Consider the following 19,631-nt stretch of genomic DNA (forward strand, 5'->3'; position numbering starts at 1 on the left):
AAAGAATTACATGTACATTCAGTTTACAATGTGAATGGACGTGATATAGGATGAGACAATACTGTTTATATCAGTTTAATTTGATGTTGCATTAAAATACATAACCCATTTGGAAGCTACAGATTTGTGTGTGTAAATAATGGTTAATCTTTAATTTTCAGCAGATACCTACATTAGAGATATTGGATATTGGCTTTGACTCTGAATTCCCCTGTTAGGTGTATCCCCAATTAAAACTCAATATCGCAGTGAGGCTTTTTCCCCCAATATCATTCACCCCTATTGTCCAGCATTGTAGATAAAGCAGACTTCTAGCCTCTTTGAACAGCAGCCCAAAGCCAAAGCAGATCATGTTCTGGCTGGGCGGTGGACGGGGTGGGAAGAACAACCATAGATAGTGGCCAGAGAAGGGGTGCAGGGGCTGTTGTGGTCATTTGGAAATCTCTTTCCTCCACACAATGGCCAGGGCACAATGGCCCAGCTCATAGCTTCCTCTCCAGCTTCTCCTGACCAAAGGGCTCACATCAGGCCTACTTTATCTCCTGCTTTCCAGACCACAGCTGCCTCCAGACGCGTTTGTGTTTGTGCTTTTTATTTTGCTATCTTCATGGGAACCAAATGCCCCCGTGATAGGGGTGTAAATCTCTGACCTCTCAATGATTGAATGAACTACGATTCTTTAGGAAGTGATAAAAGCTAAAAGCTAAACTCTCACCATGATTACATATGATTCAGTTGTTTTTGCAAAATTCTGAATTGTTTTTAAAAATAAATTGAATGCGCAAATGTAATTGGATTAATTATTTACACAATAGTGGAATATATATGATACAAACAATATGTCAAACATTGAGGGGATTTTTGTGTGTTTTGTTGTCTGAAAATTTTATACTGGCAAAAAATAAGTACATATTTTATAAATGATTGTTATAAAAAAGTTTTTATTTTGATATAACTTAATATAATATGCAGTTGTATGCTAAAGTTTGATTAAAGATACAATGTAATTTATTATACAGAGTCAGTGAACTTCAAATAGAAACATTAACACATTAGATCAAACCCTCCTATCTCTCCTTTGTCTTGTGTCATGTAATTCTGCCATTAAAGCTGCAGCTGAATGTTCTGATTTTGGACCGTATGACATTACAGAGCATTACATACCATCACTTAAAATCAAAATCATCACTCTCATCAAAATTTTGTAACTGTTTTTTTAATATATTTTAAAATCTCTTTAAATTAAGGTACATTAAAGTGTATATGTCATATGAAAACTGAACATTTTGACATAGTATGTGAAGATGTAAAGTGTTTGGGTCATTCTGCAGAAACGTCCATTTTTTTTATCTATCCATAGGAGTCCGTGGTGTTACTGTTGGTCATTGGTGTTACACATAAACGTAACACGAGAGGCAGTAACACCAGTGACATTTTTAATGAAAAATGCATTTTACAAAATGGCTGCTACAGAGCATCTAACCACATGTTGTCAATCCTGAAATATCCACTAAAAGGTGTAATTTAATCCATTTGTATTCTATTTTTCACAATTACAGTAAAAATAAAGTAGGTCATACCAGTGAAAAGCTTCATATGAAATCATGAGCTAAATGCGAAAATATCTGATAACTGAAAAGAGACAGTGGACTTACCATGTGCTTTTCTTCATAGATCTTCAGAAAATAGGTAAAAGGAAGTCAAGTGATGTCATCAGGGTGATTTTTTTTTATTTTTTTTTTATTTCAAACATAAGAGATTTTTTGTTATGCAGTAACACCAGTGACACGACACGATTTGGGACCACAGCTTTCGTTATATATTTTATAATATTTATTTGACATTTTTTTCTTCATGTCATTTAAATCATATATTTCATAGTCATGTATAGATTATTACAGTTAAAATTGCAGATTTTTTTTTTTTTACACCAAAACATGGCACTCACTCTGTAATTGTTGAAATAACTTATTGTTTTATTTTAACATATAAATAAATTGTAACCCTAACATGTTCTTCAAGTGTAATATATCTGTAAACACTAGGGACACAAAAATGGACGTTTCCATGGACTCGTTTACAAAACAAACCAAAGCAAACCACTCACTCTCCAATCCATATATGGAAACTAAGTTGCAAGAACAGCCCTTTTTGTATTCATTGGTTTTTGTGATGTCTTGACGACCTATTCATTTACATATGTCCACCTACTCAGCCTGCAGTAGTTTAGCTCTGCCCGCTCACGCTAATGTATTGAGCCTGCTTTTTGAATGAGGCACGGTACAGGACAGTCAGTCAGAACAGATCTCATTACTATATCTCAGTCTTAACAGCACAGTAACAAAAACAGCCTGTTTAGTTTTAGAAATGCATTTTTTGATACATAAACCGTCCCATTTGTCCCATTTCGAAGATACAGTGTTTTTGTATGACAGCGACAAATTAGTTAGCACCGGTGTTGTTTAAGTGTACCTATCAGGATCTGGTCAACAATTCTAACAAAATTAAAACGTGACGAAACGGTCAAGTCAGCAAGGGCCAGCAGTTTAAAATCACGTCCATCAAGTGCCTGGGATGAGACGAGCGAGGACGAGGAATGTTGTCTTGGTTTTGATTTCAGACAATAAGGGTCTCATGCTTTCACAGACATTTCCACATCGCAGGAAGTGAACTTTTTATTGTCCTCCTGAGCTGCTCGCAGTACCAAGTTAATGATACAGATACATTTCTCAGGATTAGGAATTGAGTGAGGGAGTGGTTTTCCCCTCATAGCAGCTTCTTTGAGCATTTAAGACTGCATGAAACATGGGAAATATTATTGTGCAGTTGCATTGCTAGATATTGCAATTCTGATATACCTCACAATATTGAAACACACAGTAGAATTGTTATGTGATCTGGTTAATATTTGGCCTGCAATTTTATGATTCATTAAAAACTTTATTTCTATATTGCAACTGACTGCAATGTTCAGGCCAATATGACAACAATTATTAAACAATATAAATAATTGTATAGTCATAGGAATAACGTCAAGGACATTTGCATGTTTTGTTGATTTTATAAGAGAAAATAACACGTCCTCTACAGAAAACACACTTCTGCACATTTTAAATTACAAAAGCTGTTTATTTGGTTATGAGGTTCTAGGTAAAGGTTCTATACCAATTTAAGGATTCTTCCTAGAACCTTTGCCACTATGGCTGTTTGTGTTTGTTTATCTGAAGAGGTATGTGTTCAGATACAAAATGCAGTAAACGACCACTTCTTATCTGCTGGAGCGGAACTGCAAAGGGCTAAATCTTCACAGGATGAGGGAGCAGAATAGGATGTGGGTTGAGTGCGATAGGGATTTATCTCAGATCCAGCTGGAAGGAAAGCAGGATAATGAAATGGGATGTTTGAGTAATAAGAAAAAGGAGGCGTGAAGAGAGAACTTAAGAGAAAAGCTCAAGAAAACATGTTCATCGTTCATTCCTACAAGGCGTTTATGAAGTAGTTTGCTTTTGAGTGTTTGTCAGAGGCTTCACTGCAGGTGCTGGATGCATCCATGCTCTTAAAAAAAAAAAGAAAAAAAGGAGAGAGAGAAAAACAAGCAGGCTCAGCACAATGTATCCTTTCCTCCAGTGCATTTGATAGGACTTGTTTAGGATCCTGGTGGGCCAGGATAGAGGACTCTGCCATCTCTCAGAAAAGGCTTGTGATCGAATATTCTCCAAAACAGTTCTCGTTTTTTTTGTGCTGCGTGCATCAGGCTACCTGGAAACGGCTTATAAGCACAACACAATCCTGGAATGGTTAATCTCTCTTTTTAATTGATTTTTCTTTCATATAGGCCTAAATTTTAAAGGGCCTGTGCAATGGAAAACCTTTCATCATGTTTTTGTATTAAGAGTTTGATGTAGTGTGTGTATACACATTAAAGTTTTAAAATGTCTGAAGTCCAGATGCAAACTAAGCTGTTTTGAATTCAACATAGTTGTGATGTCACATCCATGAACACATTTCCATATGACTGCCATTCAGCCTACAGCAATTTAATCCCATAAGTTTAGTTGGGTTAGAAGGAGTTCACCCCTTGACCCTTCAGATTATCCACTGCTAAATATTACGTCAGACCTGGTGCCACTGTACCCTCTGCTGTATCTTAAGCTCCTGCACAGTATAGGCTTTGAAGGCAGGGGCGGGTCTGCTTTTCCTAGTTTATCTTTATGTGACACCCAGAACAAAGACTGAAAGGCCACAGGATTGAGAACTGCTGGAACAAATCCAAAAACAAACCTTACTGTGGATGTACAGCTACAAGTGTAATCAGTATCTCTTGCTATAACATCATCTCAGTCTTTGACTTTCTCACCATCATAATTTAATAAATCATCAGCATGTAATCAGATTTATCAAGAGCTGATTAGAGTGAGAATATAGGATGCTGACCAGCTGTGAAGACGAATCAATAGTCCAGTACAGTGGTATGACTAAGAATGCTAACATGGTATAGGCCAGTGATGTCACTAGATCATGATTACTGTGGCGTGTGAAACAGTAATCTCAGGAACCAAGTCAGTGCATAAGCTGAAATGTTTTAACTTTGTTTGTTGGGCAAAACTACATGGCACAAACATTATGACAATGCAACTTCACTTCACGTGTCTTTCCTTTGAATGGCTTTAGTTTCCATGAAATTAGTGGTTCTCAATATGGAACTAGCAGTAGGTGGACAGGAACATATTGTTGCTGTCCAAAGAGAAACATATATCTCCAAAATATTAACTTTACAGGAGGAGGCAAAAATGTTCTTAACTTTCAATGTAAGTTAATGTAAGGAGGTCTAATTCCAAATGATTTTAAAGCTTTTTTAATTGGTCCATATATATATTATCAATACATGACATATCAGATTATTCAACAGTACCTCTTTTATGTGAAACACGTTTTAGTGCATCCATATAAAGTTCATTTTAGTTTCTTTTTGCCTACAGAAGTCTAAAAATGTCAGATGGTGCAATTGTCCAAACATATATGTTGATTAAGTAAACTATCAAAAAATATAATTTGGTTATATAAAATAGTCTAGCATGATTTTATGTTTGAAAACCTAAAAATAAAACTATATTACAAAACAAGGCAACTTTAAAAGTACTCAATTCACTGAAAAACTTTTGTCCACAAGTTCGGAGTTCCTCAAATGTCAGGCGGTACAACCAAAAACTTTTATTTTGACATGACTTTATGAAATAGGGGCCAGGGTATTGTGGCATATAGAAGACCCCAGGTGACCTTCATGGTGCAATGCCAAGGTAGCCCTTTCACAAATTGTGGAAAAAATGAGTCATGACTAGAATGGTTCCATTTACCATGTCAGGTAGTCTGACCTCAGGAAAACGATGAAAATGTAATTATTTTAGTAATGTGTGTTAATTTATATGAGGAAATGTAAGCATAAACTCTATATAGGTTCAAGGACAAAAGTTTCTGCTGTTGTCTAATTAAATTCCTGTTTAATTTGAAATTAGTCTGAAAAGTCAGGTGGCACAACCAGTCAGTCAAATGGTGCAGCCAGATCAGTAGTTTTAAGAACTGAAATTTGATAAGATTTGATAACACAAATTACATTTAAGATATAAAGTGCACATAGATATAAATGCAAATATATATGCAGCTATAAAAATGCACATCATGTCCTTTTTAATACGATATTTAAAATTTGTCATTTTGAATTTTTCATGGACCCATATACAAGTATTTAAGGGCCTAGACATACAAACGTTTGTCTAAATATGTTTAACAGCGGTTCAAACGCCAAGCAGTCAGAGTAATGCTAACACTTATGTTAGGTGTTAACCACTTGTGGCCTACCAATATTTAAATACAGAATAAGTATAAATGTATATTAGACCACTAAATCAGAGGCCTTAATTAGAGGGGAATTCCACCAATTTTTTGAAATCTCTGCACAATTCTGTCATAGAGTCGTAAACAGTCATTTAGAATGATTTGATGTGAACTGATTCGTTGGAGAGATGCTCATTTATTTCTTTATAGTGGTGGTGATAGGAATCTTACTGTCCAAATGAGTCTGCTTTTATATGTAATGGTAGTGATGGTAAAACTGATAAATCTGAAAATAAGTTTTCTTTGGGGACTATTTTGCCTCACAGCACCCTGTATTCTCTACCATGAATGCATTTTAAAAAATACTTTTTAGGCCAAAACTTTCTCAAACTATTGTAATCAATGTCTCAGGCACCAGGCAGCTTATTCACAACCATTTCATATAATAGCTCTCTGTGAGGGAGCCTTTAGAGGCATTAACCTCAGACATCTGTTTCCTATCAGCAGCACTGTGAACAATTCTGATTCAGTATATTTCTAAAGGACAGAGCATTTCATGTCAAACCGCTCTGAATTACCCTAACATCTTAATGATTGAATTATGCTGAAATTTTGATAAAGCAGTGGAGTTCTCATTTAAGTTAGCAACTTTTATGTAGTCTAATTGAATTAAATACATCACTAATGTTGTATTTCATTTTCAAATAAAAGGAACAACATTCTCCGGTTATTCTTCAGAGATGCCAGCTGTCACTAAACTGAGAAGCAAAGAGTTTAGACTGTGCCCCTTTCATTTAGTTTGCCTCCAGCAGTCTAGAAACTAGAAATTGCTACAGGCTAATGATACATGCATGCTAAATATTTCCTCCTTTGAACACTGGCATATTTTGCAGAATAAGATGCAGGGGCTAGAGTGGAGCAGGTACTGTGGTTTCTGTGGTTCAGAGTACTGTTCGCTTCCTCTAGATAAATGGGTCTTATGCACTTTGTTGTCATAGCATGCACAAGTCTGCTGATAACATAGGAGGTGTTTATCATTTGTGACTTGCCTGTTTGGCTCCAGTAAGCTGTACTAAGATTAGGGTTTTTTCTGGCTTTCTCATCTTTTTTCCAAGCTTAATTTTTATGTATTTCTTTTAAATATATATTTTGTTATTATCAATAATATGTTTTGTAAATTGGCTGCTGTTCTATTATTTCTGTGTAGGAGTATAAATGTTATGTAGTTCAAGTGTAAAATGTAGTCTGTCATAATGAGCAAGACCACTGACTGTAACACTACTGACCAAATTACAAAATCTGAGCTTTTCTAATGATAAAATCAACTGCAATTTCAGTTTCAAAGTCATATTGTAAGGAGAAAATTATTGATATATAGTTATATATGGAGCTGTCAGATTTTTTCTTGTCAGCCGTTTTTCCTTGTAGATCTCCGTACAACAAGAAATTCATAGACCTTCATCTGTAAACCTTTTCCTCCTTTCACCTACATATCATTTCTAATGCTAGCCATAACAAGGCATCCTGGAACTGACTGTAACCCTGTTATCTTGCTTTGCAGTCTCCATCGATGACATCGACTCCGTGCGTCAGGGCCGGGGGTCTGAGGGTCTGCAGAAGTACACTGACGATTCCTCGGAGGAGTGCTGCTTCTCCATCATCTTCAAAGGCAAACGCAAGAACCTTGACCTGATGGCCAGCTCGCCAGAGGAAGCCAAGCTGTGGGTGTCGGGCTTGGAGAAGGTCATCACCCACATGGACAACCTCAACAGCCAACAGAAGAGTGAACAGTATCCTTCAGCAGAGGTGCTACCTGCTGACCCACAGTGCTGTACTAGGAACAGTCTAGTCTTCACTCTTGAAATGGTAATACTGATAACAAGAAGGTAGATATGCACATTTGAAGAAGAGATGGTTCTTCAAGGGTTCTTTAGTAAAGAAAATGAAAACTTAAAGAACACTTTGCATGATTTAAGGGTTTTCTGCATCATGAAATGGTTCTATAGATTGACGGAAAGTGTGCTGTAGTTGGTTACCGTCTACAGCACAACCAAATGTGCATTGCATTTCACGTTTTTCCACTGCACTATTTGCTCTCCATATTAAAGAGCTTAGTTCGTTCAGTTTTTAAACTTTTAGCAAGTTAGCTTTTGTGTGGTGTATGAATGAGGCAGGTAAAAAGTTTAGGAGGGTGGAAGGGAATCAGTGAAGGGGGGGGGTACAATTTGAGGCAAGCAGTCATGATGAACACATGCTTAGAAACCAGTGCCGGTGAATTGAATGAACAAAATAATCTATTGTGGCAAAGCCTTACATCATTACTTAAGCTGGATCATTAGCTGCATGAGGAAAGCGGACAAGAATGGTGACAACAGGATGACCCTGAAGGAGCTGAAGCACTTCCTGCGGCAGATCAACATTGAAGTGGATGACACACACGCCACCATGCTGTTTGAGGTATGAAGCATCGATTATCCTTTCTTTAGGGTGTACGGTACAGTATACAGTACAGTACAGTACACATCATGTAATAACATGATTTCTCAGTGCTGATGTTGCATTTTTTTTTATTTGCACAGAATGTGATCTAACAAAGCCAATAATACATATATTTTTATTCAGTTTGTGTCACAAACTATATTTTTGCATTGTAAAACACATGAATAGGAATATATTTTCATATCAGATGTGATTAAACAAATCGATAATAAGTGCCAGTCACATTCAATCACATCCATCTATAAAGGAAGCCACTTGCATCTTTAACGCAGTGTTAGAAAACATGGTAGCACACAAAGCTCCAATTCCTCTTACTGGTCCATTTTACTGTGACCAACTTGGACATGCTTGCTTACCACCTACGAGGAGCACATTTTAATGAGTTCTAGCAGATTTTGCCGAAGTCTCCGTATGGAATTCCAACAAGACGGTTAATAATCATTTAATATGGATGACCGCCCACTGTAGGCAAAAGATAGTTAGATACGTTCATTTAGGGTCTGATTGATGTGATTTTAAGACAGAGTGATGTGGAATTGGTGCTTGATGTTAAATTGAAATTATTAAAGTCATTAAATGTGATTACAGCAGAAAAACTTTATATAAAGAAAATATCATATTGCGATTTTTCTTACCAGTATTGTGACCGTGATTGGTATTGTGATATTTTCTATAAATTAATGCCTATTTTTCTGGCCAAGAAGACCGAAATATCCATTTTTTCTAGCTTCAGACTTGGGCGCTAAACATAGTACCAGATGGTCAGTCAGTTGTGGTTGTTGTGTTGTCTTGTATGCATCGTGTGGGAAAATTGCGCATGTTCAAATTGTGATTTCAGTATAAAACTTGGTCTTTCGGTCATACATATAATTTCATATCATGGTCAATAATTATATACTCTAGAGGCTTGATTGTGTTGCAGATACACTTGAAATAAGTCTGACAAAGATTTATGTATTTTTCTGAAGACCTGCAAGTTTCATCAGATGTGATTTGGACTTTAGTGCACTGCTTTGAATTCACTTGATTCAGATGTGTGCATGGATTCCATATGATTGAAAAATATTACATCAATACAATTACTGTTATTCTCTTTGCCGGCAAGAATTGGGTTGTATTTTGTTCATGTGGAACTGGCGTACACATTTGAATCAAGTAAGGTTTTTGTGAAATTTTGTGGAATTTTTGTCTGCGGAACGAGACAAAAGGACAAGTACGAGACCTACGTAAGTGGTTATTTCTGTGAGTCAGAGTGAGTTGTTTGGCATGTATCTTATGACAGTAAACAAAACCAGACTCACTAGTCTACGTTACCCTTTCCTCTAACTGACAGAAGTAGTTCTTTTGGCACTTTGTCAGGTATCTTTGTTTTCATTAGGAATGTAATCAGTGTTTATAGCAAGTTTTTTTGGAGTTTTTTTCTTGATACTGGTGTGGCCTATTATACCTGTTCAGCCTCCTGAGCAGTGTTTCCCAACTGCTGTTATGTACTCCACCCAAGTTTCAGGCTTTTCCTGCTCTGCGACACCAGATTCAGCTCCAGAACACCCTGCTCTTTAGCTAATAGGCGTATAGAAGCACCACCTTTAATCGTGATTAATCTGCTTTGGTTTTGAAATGGCAGAATTGATTATAACACATTTACATTAATGGCACTGACACTTCTAACCAAAGAAACTGTCAAAAGTAGCATTAGGAGTCTTGCCTTTAACCCATCCTCTTTGTACAATCATTTTAATCTGTGGTTTAGTTCAAAAATGTATGCAACAGTAACACTTTAACTGGCTATGTAAAAAGTACATCACCAAACAGTTAGCTCCCCACATGCTTTAAACATCACTATTAAGGATTATAACATACATTTTAATCTGGCGAAGAATGTTGGGGAAACATGCAAATGGAACAAAAACTCCAGTATCGAGATCTGCTCTCCAGTAGAGAGTAAAATGGACAAGCATGTCCAGAAGAAGGGTGCCAACGTGCCAGTTCGGCAATTTTCTAGTGTTAAACCGAATAAATGCGGAGAACCACTGGATGTGAAGTGTTGCATGCCGTCTGGGCAGAATATATTTATCATTATAAATTATTAAGTAATATTAGTTAGACCAGTTGATAATGTTATGATAAGTACATTACATTCAGGGGAATTGTAAGCTATAGGGTAAAGCTCACATATGGTACTTCATAACTGAATATGTATCTACATTATGTTGCTTATTGCGATAATTAATAATATTTTCTTTCCTCTAACTTTGTATAGAAATGCGACACATCCAGATCAGGCACTCTGGAGGGGGACGAGATTAAGCAGTTCTACGAGCTGCTGACCTATCGTGAGGAGATCGAGGTGATCTATGGGAAATATGCTCTGACAGAGGGTCAGATGAGTGCAGCCGATCTGCTCAAATTCCTGAAGACAGAGCAGATGGAGTCTTGGTCAGTGGAGGACGCGGAGAAGTTCATTGAAAAATATGAACCCGATCAGACAGGTAATAGAATAGCCATTGCTGCTGGAAAGCTACATCTAACTCTTCACTTTGAGCTTGATCCTTTTATAATTTCTCTTGCTGTGCTCTAAAATGTTCTACTTACATACCCCTCTCAACTGGGTTAAAGTGGTGGTTTGACCAACAATCAAATTTCCTGTTCCAGTTACTCCATAAATCTATGGAAATGGACGTATTGTCCATATTTATAGAAAGTAGTCTGTTGTTCCACATGGATGATGTCAGAAACCACATAAGCAAATTTAAGATTACTTATCTCACAACTCTAGTGCAAAACTTGAAAAATGGACAAAATCACAAATCATAGGCTGTAAGATGGCTGCTGCTGCTGTTTTCAGTTATGCAGTGCACTTTGGTTCATTTTTAAAGAAATCTAAATGCTCAAAACAATAGTTGCAGTCAGCTTGAAAGCTGAATTTAGTCCATTTTTATACATAACAGTATGTCATATAGTGTCAGAAACCACATATGTTTGTCAATTTAAGATTACATCTCTACACAGTTTAAGGCACTGTGTGAGGATTTAGGCATGCATTTTGCACAATGCTAATAGGCTGTAAGCCTCCATTACTTGTTAGCTACATTAGCTTCGTAGCTGTGTTACAGAACTAAAAAGGCTAACTTTAGACACCAAACATAGCTAAATTGCTACATTTAGGGTAAGGGGAATATTGTGCAAATTTTATTTTTCTAGCTGGCTTCAAATAAACTGGATTATTCAAAAAATACATGAATTTTTGTATTCATTAATGTTCTCTGTCAAAACAGCCAAGCAGAAGAAACACTTGACCAAGGATGGTTTCCTGAGGTACTTTTCCCAAAAAGAGGGTTCCATCTTGAACCCTGCACATCAGCCTGTGTACCAGGACATGAGCCAGCCACTCAACCATTACTTCATCTCCTCCTCGCACAACACCTATCTCATGGAAGACCAGCTCAAAGGGCCCAGCAGTACTGAGGCCTACATCAGGTAAGAACATTGCCTGACTTCTGCCAGTCAAAGAAGCTTGCCCTTAAGGCAATTTGCTGAAAATTAAGAGTTGCACTTATCCCAAGTGTAGTTAATCATCCAAAATGTGTTTAGTGTCCAAAATATTCTTTTTTGCACTAAAGCTACAAGGCTAAAGTAGTTAACAAGTAGTGAAAGCTTGATGCGGTAGCATTGTGCAAACTGCAGACCAAAATCATTACAGTGAATAGACTGTTATCTATAAAAATAGACAATGTGTGTTGCATAGCTAAAAAACAGTAGTGCCAGCCACCTTGAAGCCAGAATTTGGTCTGTAGTTTTGGGCATGTTTACACATGGCAACTTCCATCCAACGAGCAGCTTTCCAGCTCAGAACACTCATTACACTGCGCTTCAGAGCAGTTGTTGGAGGAGTGTGAGTATGTATGGAAACAGTATCTGCATAATTCGGTCGTTGAGATTTAAACAAAGCTATTTTTTTTGTGGCTTAGTGTGAAATGGTTTATTGTAGAGAAACTTATTGATTCAGATTTCTTAACTTCTTTAACTTTCTGTTATGGACCTTTTGGAGGCATCAAACGATTCTGAGCAACTTTTGTTTATATCTGAATTAATTAATCATACATCAGTGAAATTCCCTTTTAAGTAGTCAGTGCTGTTTAATTAATATGTCTCAGTTTGAATTCCAACTGCCCTGAAGCTTATGACAGGCTTTTAAAAATATTTTTTGTTCTGATTTTTGCCCAATAATGTAGTCTTTGTAATATAGCGTATGACATTAGACATATTTGGGAATGGCATTCAGTGATGAACTCGGTGCAGTAGAATTTTCCAAACACAATTGATCAGAACAGATAAAAAGATAAACTATATGTTACACAATGTAAACTTGTATGTAAAGTAAACATGTCGAATACTGTCAGTGGCTGTTTTTTTTTATTTTCTTAGTGGTCAGAGGTTTGTATGGATAATTCAGTGTATTAATGTATCTGCACTACTTTTTGTATTGTGAAAACTTCTTGCAACATCACAATATTGCATTTTTGCCATATTTGCCATAAAACTTAAGACACTGAAAGTTTGTGGCTGATCAACTACATTTGGATTCAGGTGAAAAATTGGTAAATTAGATTTTTCACCGAACTATTGCTTTAATCCCTAAGCGTTCATGGACCTGCCAGTAGTCCAGATTTTCATTTCTCACTCCTATGACATTTTGCATTGTTTTCCTTGTAGTTACTGAAGATCAAGCCTTAGGATGTTAACATACAAGGAAGCTTAAGCCGTGTCAGATGAGTTAAAAGTCTTGTCATACAACATGTAAAAAAGGAAAGGAGTGGCTGTAGTTAATACGGGCTATAACTGAAACTTGAATACTGAGAAATTATATGATTGTAAACTGACAGGAGTCTGCCGAGGTGATTTCATGTGAAATGTTATGAATTGGTCACGGTGAGACTGGGATTAGTGGTGGCAGCTCTTCATATGACTTGATTTGTATGAAATTTGTCTTATAATTCCAATAATTTCATTGTGAGAGAAGATCAGAATTTAATAACAGTCCCTGTAGGAATGTTTCTTAATGACTCATCAGCTTTGACTGGCTATATTAAATATAATTGTCCATCATGCTTATAATGTAGTGAATGTTGTCAGGAGATGCATTTTAGTTGTGAATGTGATGACACTTGTTTTACTGACCATGCTTGACGTATGCAGAGCGCTGTCGAAGGGCTGCCGCTGCGTGGAGCTGGATATCTGGGACGGACCCGATGGAAAGCCGCTCATCTACCACGGCCACACGCTCACATCTAAAGTGCTCTTTGAGGACGTCATCAAAGCCATCAAAGATTACGCTTTCAAAGTGAGTGAACAACCACTGTCTGCTCATTTGTCTTCCAGTTATTGGACTTTGCGAACTGATATCTCAGTATCCAATTGGCCCTTTCACCATTACCATATTTTTGGGCCGTGTTCATAAGACTACAAGACACCTAAATAAGCCCTTCATGATGACAGATATAAACATTTATTAACACTGTTTACAGTAGGCATCACTTTTCATAGAGGTCACTTTTGCTGTCAAGTTCACGCAACACCTACAGTGTGGTAAAGAAGTATTTGCTGTTGCTATTTGCTATTTTTGCATATTTGGGTTCAAAACATCATACAAAGTGTAATATAAGACAAAGAGAGCATGAGAAAACAAAACATAGTTTTTAAATTATCATTTATTATTGAAGGAAAAAAAAAGTTTTGCAACACGTATCACCCACATGGAAAAATAATCCCTGACCCCTTAAACTCAATAAATCCTTGTGCCTCCTTAAGCAGCAACAACAGCAACCAACCTGGCGAGTAATTTCGGCTCACTCTTCTTTGCAGGATTGCTGTAATTCAGCCACATCAGAGAGCTTTTGAGCATGAACTGCTGTTTAAGGTCCTTCCATTGCATCTTGACGGAAAGTCAGGACTTTGACTAGGGCTCTCCAGAACCTTAATTTTGTTTCTTTTGAGCCATTCAGAGGTGGACCAGCTCTTGTGCTTTGGATTGTTGTCTTGCTGCTTAACCTCACTGTGCTTGATCTTCAGATTACGGACTGATGATCAGACATTATCTTACAGGATTTTCTGGCAAAAAGAGAGCAAAATTCGTTGTATCGTCTTTTATTGCAAGTCGCTCAGACCCCGAACATCACGCTGCTACCACTGTTGGTATGATGTTCTGGAATGCTGGAATGCTGTGTTAGTTACACCAGACTTGTCTTACAGAAAGTTACAGTTTCAACTGATCAGTCCACAGAACATTATTCCAAAAGGTGTGGAGCTCATCAGGCTAGTTTTTTGGCAAATGTGAGAAAAGCCTTTATGTTCCTCATGGTTGGCAGAGCTTTTTCGCCTTGCAGGTCTCCCATGGATGCCATTTTTTCCCCAGCCTTTTTTCTTAAATGGTGGAATCATGAACACTGACCTTTTCTGAGGCAAACAAGGACTGCAGTTAGTTAGATGTTCATCTGGGTTCTTTTGTGACTTCCTGGATGAGTCGTTGATGTGCCGACCACTTCTTGAGTTCCAGTGCCCTAGTATTGGCTTTGTAACACTCTACAGACTGATATATTTACATAATTTTTTCCTGACCTCTTCCGGAATTTCTTTTGATCGCTGCATAGTGTGCTGCTTGTTGAGACCTTTTAGTTTATTTCACATTGCTGTAAATACTCTGTTTATGTGGTGTTTAGATTCAGCAGGGCTGGCAGTAATCAAGCCCGGGGGTGTCTAGTTTAATTGATCTCAATTATCAACTAAATTTGGTTAATTGTGTGATTGAGGAACTATGGGGGGAATTACTTTTTCACACAGGACCAGTTAGTGCTGGATCATTTTTTATTTTTTTTTAAGATTTTCCTTTAAAAAAGTCCTTTAATAAAAATTCTGTGTTTGTCTTGAATTTTGTTTGAATGTCTGAAACAATTAAATATGCAAACACAGAGGAGCTTAGGTGATATTTTTCATATTGATATTATATTGATATTATGAATGTGGCAGCTGCTTTTGTAGCTCCGTTGATGTCAGAGTGACATGGTAGATATCATGATAAGCTTATGTAGGTGTGATGTACCTTATTAACACTCTCCATGTGCCCATAACTCCCCGCTGTAATGTAAAGCTTTAAATCAATCTTATTTTGCACATGCTCTGTCTACACAGATGATATTATTGATTTGGAAAGCTTGTTCTTAACCCCTTAAACTGCAGGGCACCACACTTCAATTTCTCACTTTTGCTACTCATTACATACATATCAGTTTATTAGTTTTTTAGTTGTAACCAAATAATATTAATAAGAATTAATGAATAATAAGTCTTATGCTTATTAATAACTGAATAACAAGTCTACAGTTTAAGGAGTTAAGAATTTAATGGATCAGTAGACAAGAAGATTCACTGAGTAATATTTTATTGCAAGCCATCTGAGGTCCTTTCTGTCTTTCTCCTGGCAGGCGTCTGAGTATCCAGTAATCCTGTCCCTGGAGAACCACTGCAGTGTAGAACAGCAGAAACTCATGGCTCACTATATGACCTCCATCCTGGGCAGTGCTCTTCTCACGCAGCCTCTGGGAAACGAGATGCCAAACGCCTTGCCATCACCACAGGTCAGCCACATCCTCAAACACTGATGAACTCTCTGGGTTTGTTTATATGAAAGCTTTCGCTTCTCTAGAAAACAGACTCTCGTAGCTCCATTATGTCAGCTCATAACTCCAGTTTTTCTTAGGGTTTATTATTATTATTTGTTTTTTGTTTAATATGTTTAAACCTCTTGCTGCTGGCTTCATAGTGGCCATTCCACTAGAGGAATGGAGATCCGTTATGATGTTTTTAATCAATATAATCAAATTGTGCCACAACTGTGTCATCAGATTAACTAGGACACTGTTGTCATTCTGTGTGTATGAGGGTGAAAGTGAAGAGGTGAGAAAATCCAGTTCGCTTAAAAAATCCAGTTTTATAAATCAAACACATTTCTATTGAAATATATTCTGTCAATTACTGAAGAAAAAAGCGCACAAGGCAAAAATATATAGGACGTCCAACACAGATGAAAATTGGATTTTATGGCTGCGATGAAAGAGTTAAGATTGAATGTGCATCTCAGCTAAGATCTGCTATAATAGGTTAGGAACATTCTGATCTTTAATATTCTGACATATATTTTTACCCCAAATCTTTACTGCAGCAATTTTATTATGGTTGCTTCTTTGAAGCTATATGACCTGCCAAAAACCTCCCCACCCTGAACAGCCACTTCCCTCAGATGACTTCCTCATCATCTCCATGCACTTCCTGTTTTCTTTAAATTCACAAATTCATGTCTCAGCACTTAGAGGAAGAAAACAGTCAGGATCAGGAGCGATTGCTGTTTTGGAGATCACATTATAGATAAATAAATAAGGGCCTGATTTGAGCCTGGGCTCAAGATTATTGTTAGCAAAGCGTTTCAGGAGTACCCAGCTCTGAGATTGGGCTTGCTTATTTGCAAAAGTAGAGGCTTGGGAGTGTTAGTAAATGAACTTTGGGGAGTTTTAAGTAGATCGTGTGGTATAAATCAGGCCATAATAGCTTGTTTTTATATTCCTCTGTTGAGTAGAGCTGCAGAAACTCTCTCTCTGGGAATGTGTTGTGCCTTTTACTTGGAAATAGTCCCACATTCTTAGTAATTGGCCTGGGGGTGGGGAGTGCTCTTTCTGGGAAAAAAAAGGCACAGAAACCTCACACTAAGCAAGGAGTCATCTTTCAGTGGTATTTACAATCTTCATAGGGGTGTGTAGTCAGGGTTGTAACTAGGATCGAAATTTTAGCGAGGCCCATTTTATGGAAAAGTGACATACATCACAAAGCAACTAAACTAACTGCAAAACGGCCATATTTCACCAACTGTCAGTTTCTCCTTTAGCTTTTTTTTATCCAAATCATTGCTCCCTTTTTACCTGTCCATAATTGTGTGCCTTTTTTTGTAATTTATTTCTTTCCCATCCCTTTACACTTCAGTGAACTTCTATTACTGTAACCTCAGTTAACCTGTTTAAATGTACTTAATTAATCATTGAACAATTTATTTGCATCTGAAAACACATATTGAAACCTATACATACTAATTCATTTGATAGTTACATTGATTTTATTTCATTTACCTCTCTCTGTCTTTCAGTTTCTGTGCCTGTCTCTTTTGCTCTCTTCCTTTCCTGTCCATACAGATTACTGAGAAAACATACATTAAAAATACTTTTACATTAAAAATAGTCCAAACTCCAGCTAACCAGAAGATACTCATACAGTTAACCAGTCATAGCACAGCCAAATGTACTTGCTGATGTCTGAATTACATCACATGATACTGTGACATCAATAAGTTAATTAACTATACGTTAATCAACAGCTTTCTCATGTTGGTGTTGTCGTATATTATAAGTAGGCAATACAGTACAACTTTGAACATTAAACTGGACAGTTACTGGAATTTGGCTAAAGCAAGCTGACTTTTCTAGCAACACTGAGTGGTCTGAATAAAAAACAAGTTAAATGGGTTGCATTTAACAATCATAATCTGTTAATTACTCACATAAACTCTTGCATTACATCATAGCTATGTTGTACGTTAGCCTGTAGTATGCATGATGCATACCTGTAACGTACATCTCAAGAAGTTGTTCACAGCTGTTCTGAGATCAGCTGAGAACCAGTCACTACTAACTTTGCTGTTTCCACACTTAATTTCATAAAACCCTTCCAAAATCACCACACACCTCAGTTTCCTCATGCTAGTTACCAACATGATGGGCACTGACAGCGAACTGAAGGCTCGAGGCACTTGTGGATAGCAACAGTTGTCAAGCAATGCTTGGAAGGCTGAGAAAAGGCAGAGCTTAGCTTAGATCCTAATGATTTGATTGGCCATAACTCAGCACTCACGGGAAACAAATCAAACATCGCTTGTCTTAACAAACGCAGCATAATAAATATATTATTCCTATTTGATTGGGAGGCCTGTGAGGGTGAGGCCAGTGAGAAGGGTACTGTATTATCAGAATAGTACTGTTTCTACATTAAATCTCACGAAGTAACAGTTACATGCAAAAGCCCTTCTGAAACTACCAAGGTCTGGTGTCAACCTAGCTAGTTCTGGCCATGTGTGTAGTGTTTTTAAAAGTAATGAATACTGTGCCACACCTTCTGTGTGTCTGAAAGCAATAAGTAATTTTACTATTTGTAAGTGATCCATCCTTGTTTTTCATTTTCTGGCATGATCCTATTGTACTATATCTATTCCAGTGGCTGTTAGAAGTGGAAAGTGCTTTATTTGAACTTTATTTGAAAAGTCAGAGACCACCCTTAAATTATTAAATTTCCTGACAAACCAACCAGTAAGCGCATGTTCATTTTTCAGTGTCAGGAAAAAAGTAACAAAAACGCAGTTGACAAAAAGTTACTCAGAAACTTCAGCAACTATTTATAATATCAAGTTTTTCAGTATTTACTGTGTCCACTCTTTGCCTTTATTACAGTTTCCAATCTTTTCAGGAGACCTTACTTTCAGGATTTTTAAAGGAATCTGCAGGGATTTTTCCACAGCTCAAAAGTTCAGTCTTAGAAGTTGGTTGCATTTTATGCTTCTTGCTATTTCGATTTTGCATAGCACTGTTTGTACTGGAATTAGTGCTGTGACTATCATTTATTTTAGTAATCGAGTAAGCTTAAGAGGTTTAGCATAAGGAAATAAAAACATATAAAAGCTTTCAATAGTGCACAACTAAAAGCAGCTTTTGTCTTGCAGGAATTAAAAGGACGGATCCTGGTTAAAGGAAAGCGTCTTAATAAGCTGGACGCAGCGTTCAACAACAACAATACAGAGGAAGTGGACAGCGTGTCTGAGGAGGATGAGGCTGCTGAAGTCAAAGAGATCGATCAGAAGACCAAACCAAAGGTGACTTACATGCACGTCAGCAGTTTAACAATATGCCTGAGGAAATTAGAAACATTGTATTTATATTGTTTGTAATTTATCTATTAAAAAAGAGGTTTCTAACCGGTTCTTGAGTTGGTCATAAAGTCCTAGAAAAAAATGATTCCAAGAACCTTAAGACACTCACAGTTTTCATTTACAAAAATGATTCTTTAAGAACCATTCATTAAAAGGTTCTTCTAATTCCATGAAGATGATGGAACCCTTTATCCAATGACATTTTTTACACTTTAATGTTTACCGAGATTTTTTTCACACTGTGTAAAGAAAACAATCAGATTTCTCAGGAAGTATTTAGTCA

The 19,631-nt window shown here is 37.0% G+C and overlaps 1 protein-coding gene across 4 annotated transcripts in view; it reads left to right on the forward strand.

Moving 5' to 3' along the window:
• Positions 1-19,631, forward strand: part of plcd1a (phospholipase C, delta 1a) — a 43,886-nt gene that overhangs the window by 17,685 nt on the left and 6,570 nt on the right. For all 4 annotated transcript variants that reach the window (XM_036558014.1, XM_036558013.1, XM_036558015.1 and 1 more), the window contains exons 3-9: positions 7,394-7,622; positions 8,160-8,289; positions 10,592-10,820; positions 11,607-11,808; positions 13,528-13,672; positions 15,810-15,962; positions 19,142-19,291. In XM_036558014.1, the coding sequence (XP_036413907.1) occupies positions 7,394-7,622; positions 8,160-8,289; positions 10,592-10,820; positions 11,607-11,808; positions 13,528-13,672; positions 15,810-15,962; positions 19,142-19,291 (1,238 nt within the window). The remainder of the gene's footprint in view (positions 1-7,393; positions 7,623-8,159; positions 8,290-10,591; positions 10,821-11,606; positions 11,809-13,527; positions 13,673-15,809; positions 15,963-19,141; positions 19,292-19,631) is intronic.

Source organism: Colossoma macropomum, unplaced genomic scaffold (assembly GCF_904425465.1).
Source record: "Colossoma macropomum unplaced genomic scaffold, Colossoma_macropomum, whole genome shotgun sequence".
In the NCBI taxonomy this organism is placed as follows: domain Eukaryota; kingdom Metazoa; phylum Chordata; class Actinopteri; order Characiformes; family Serrasalmidae; genus Colossoma; species Colossoma macropomum.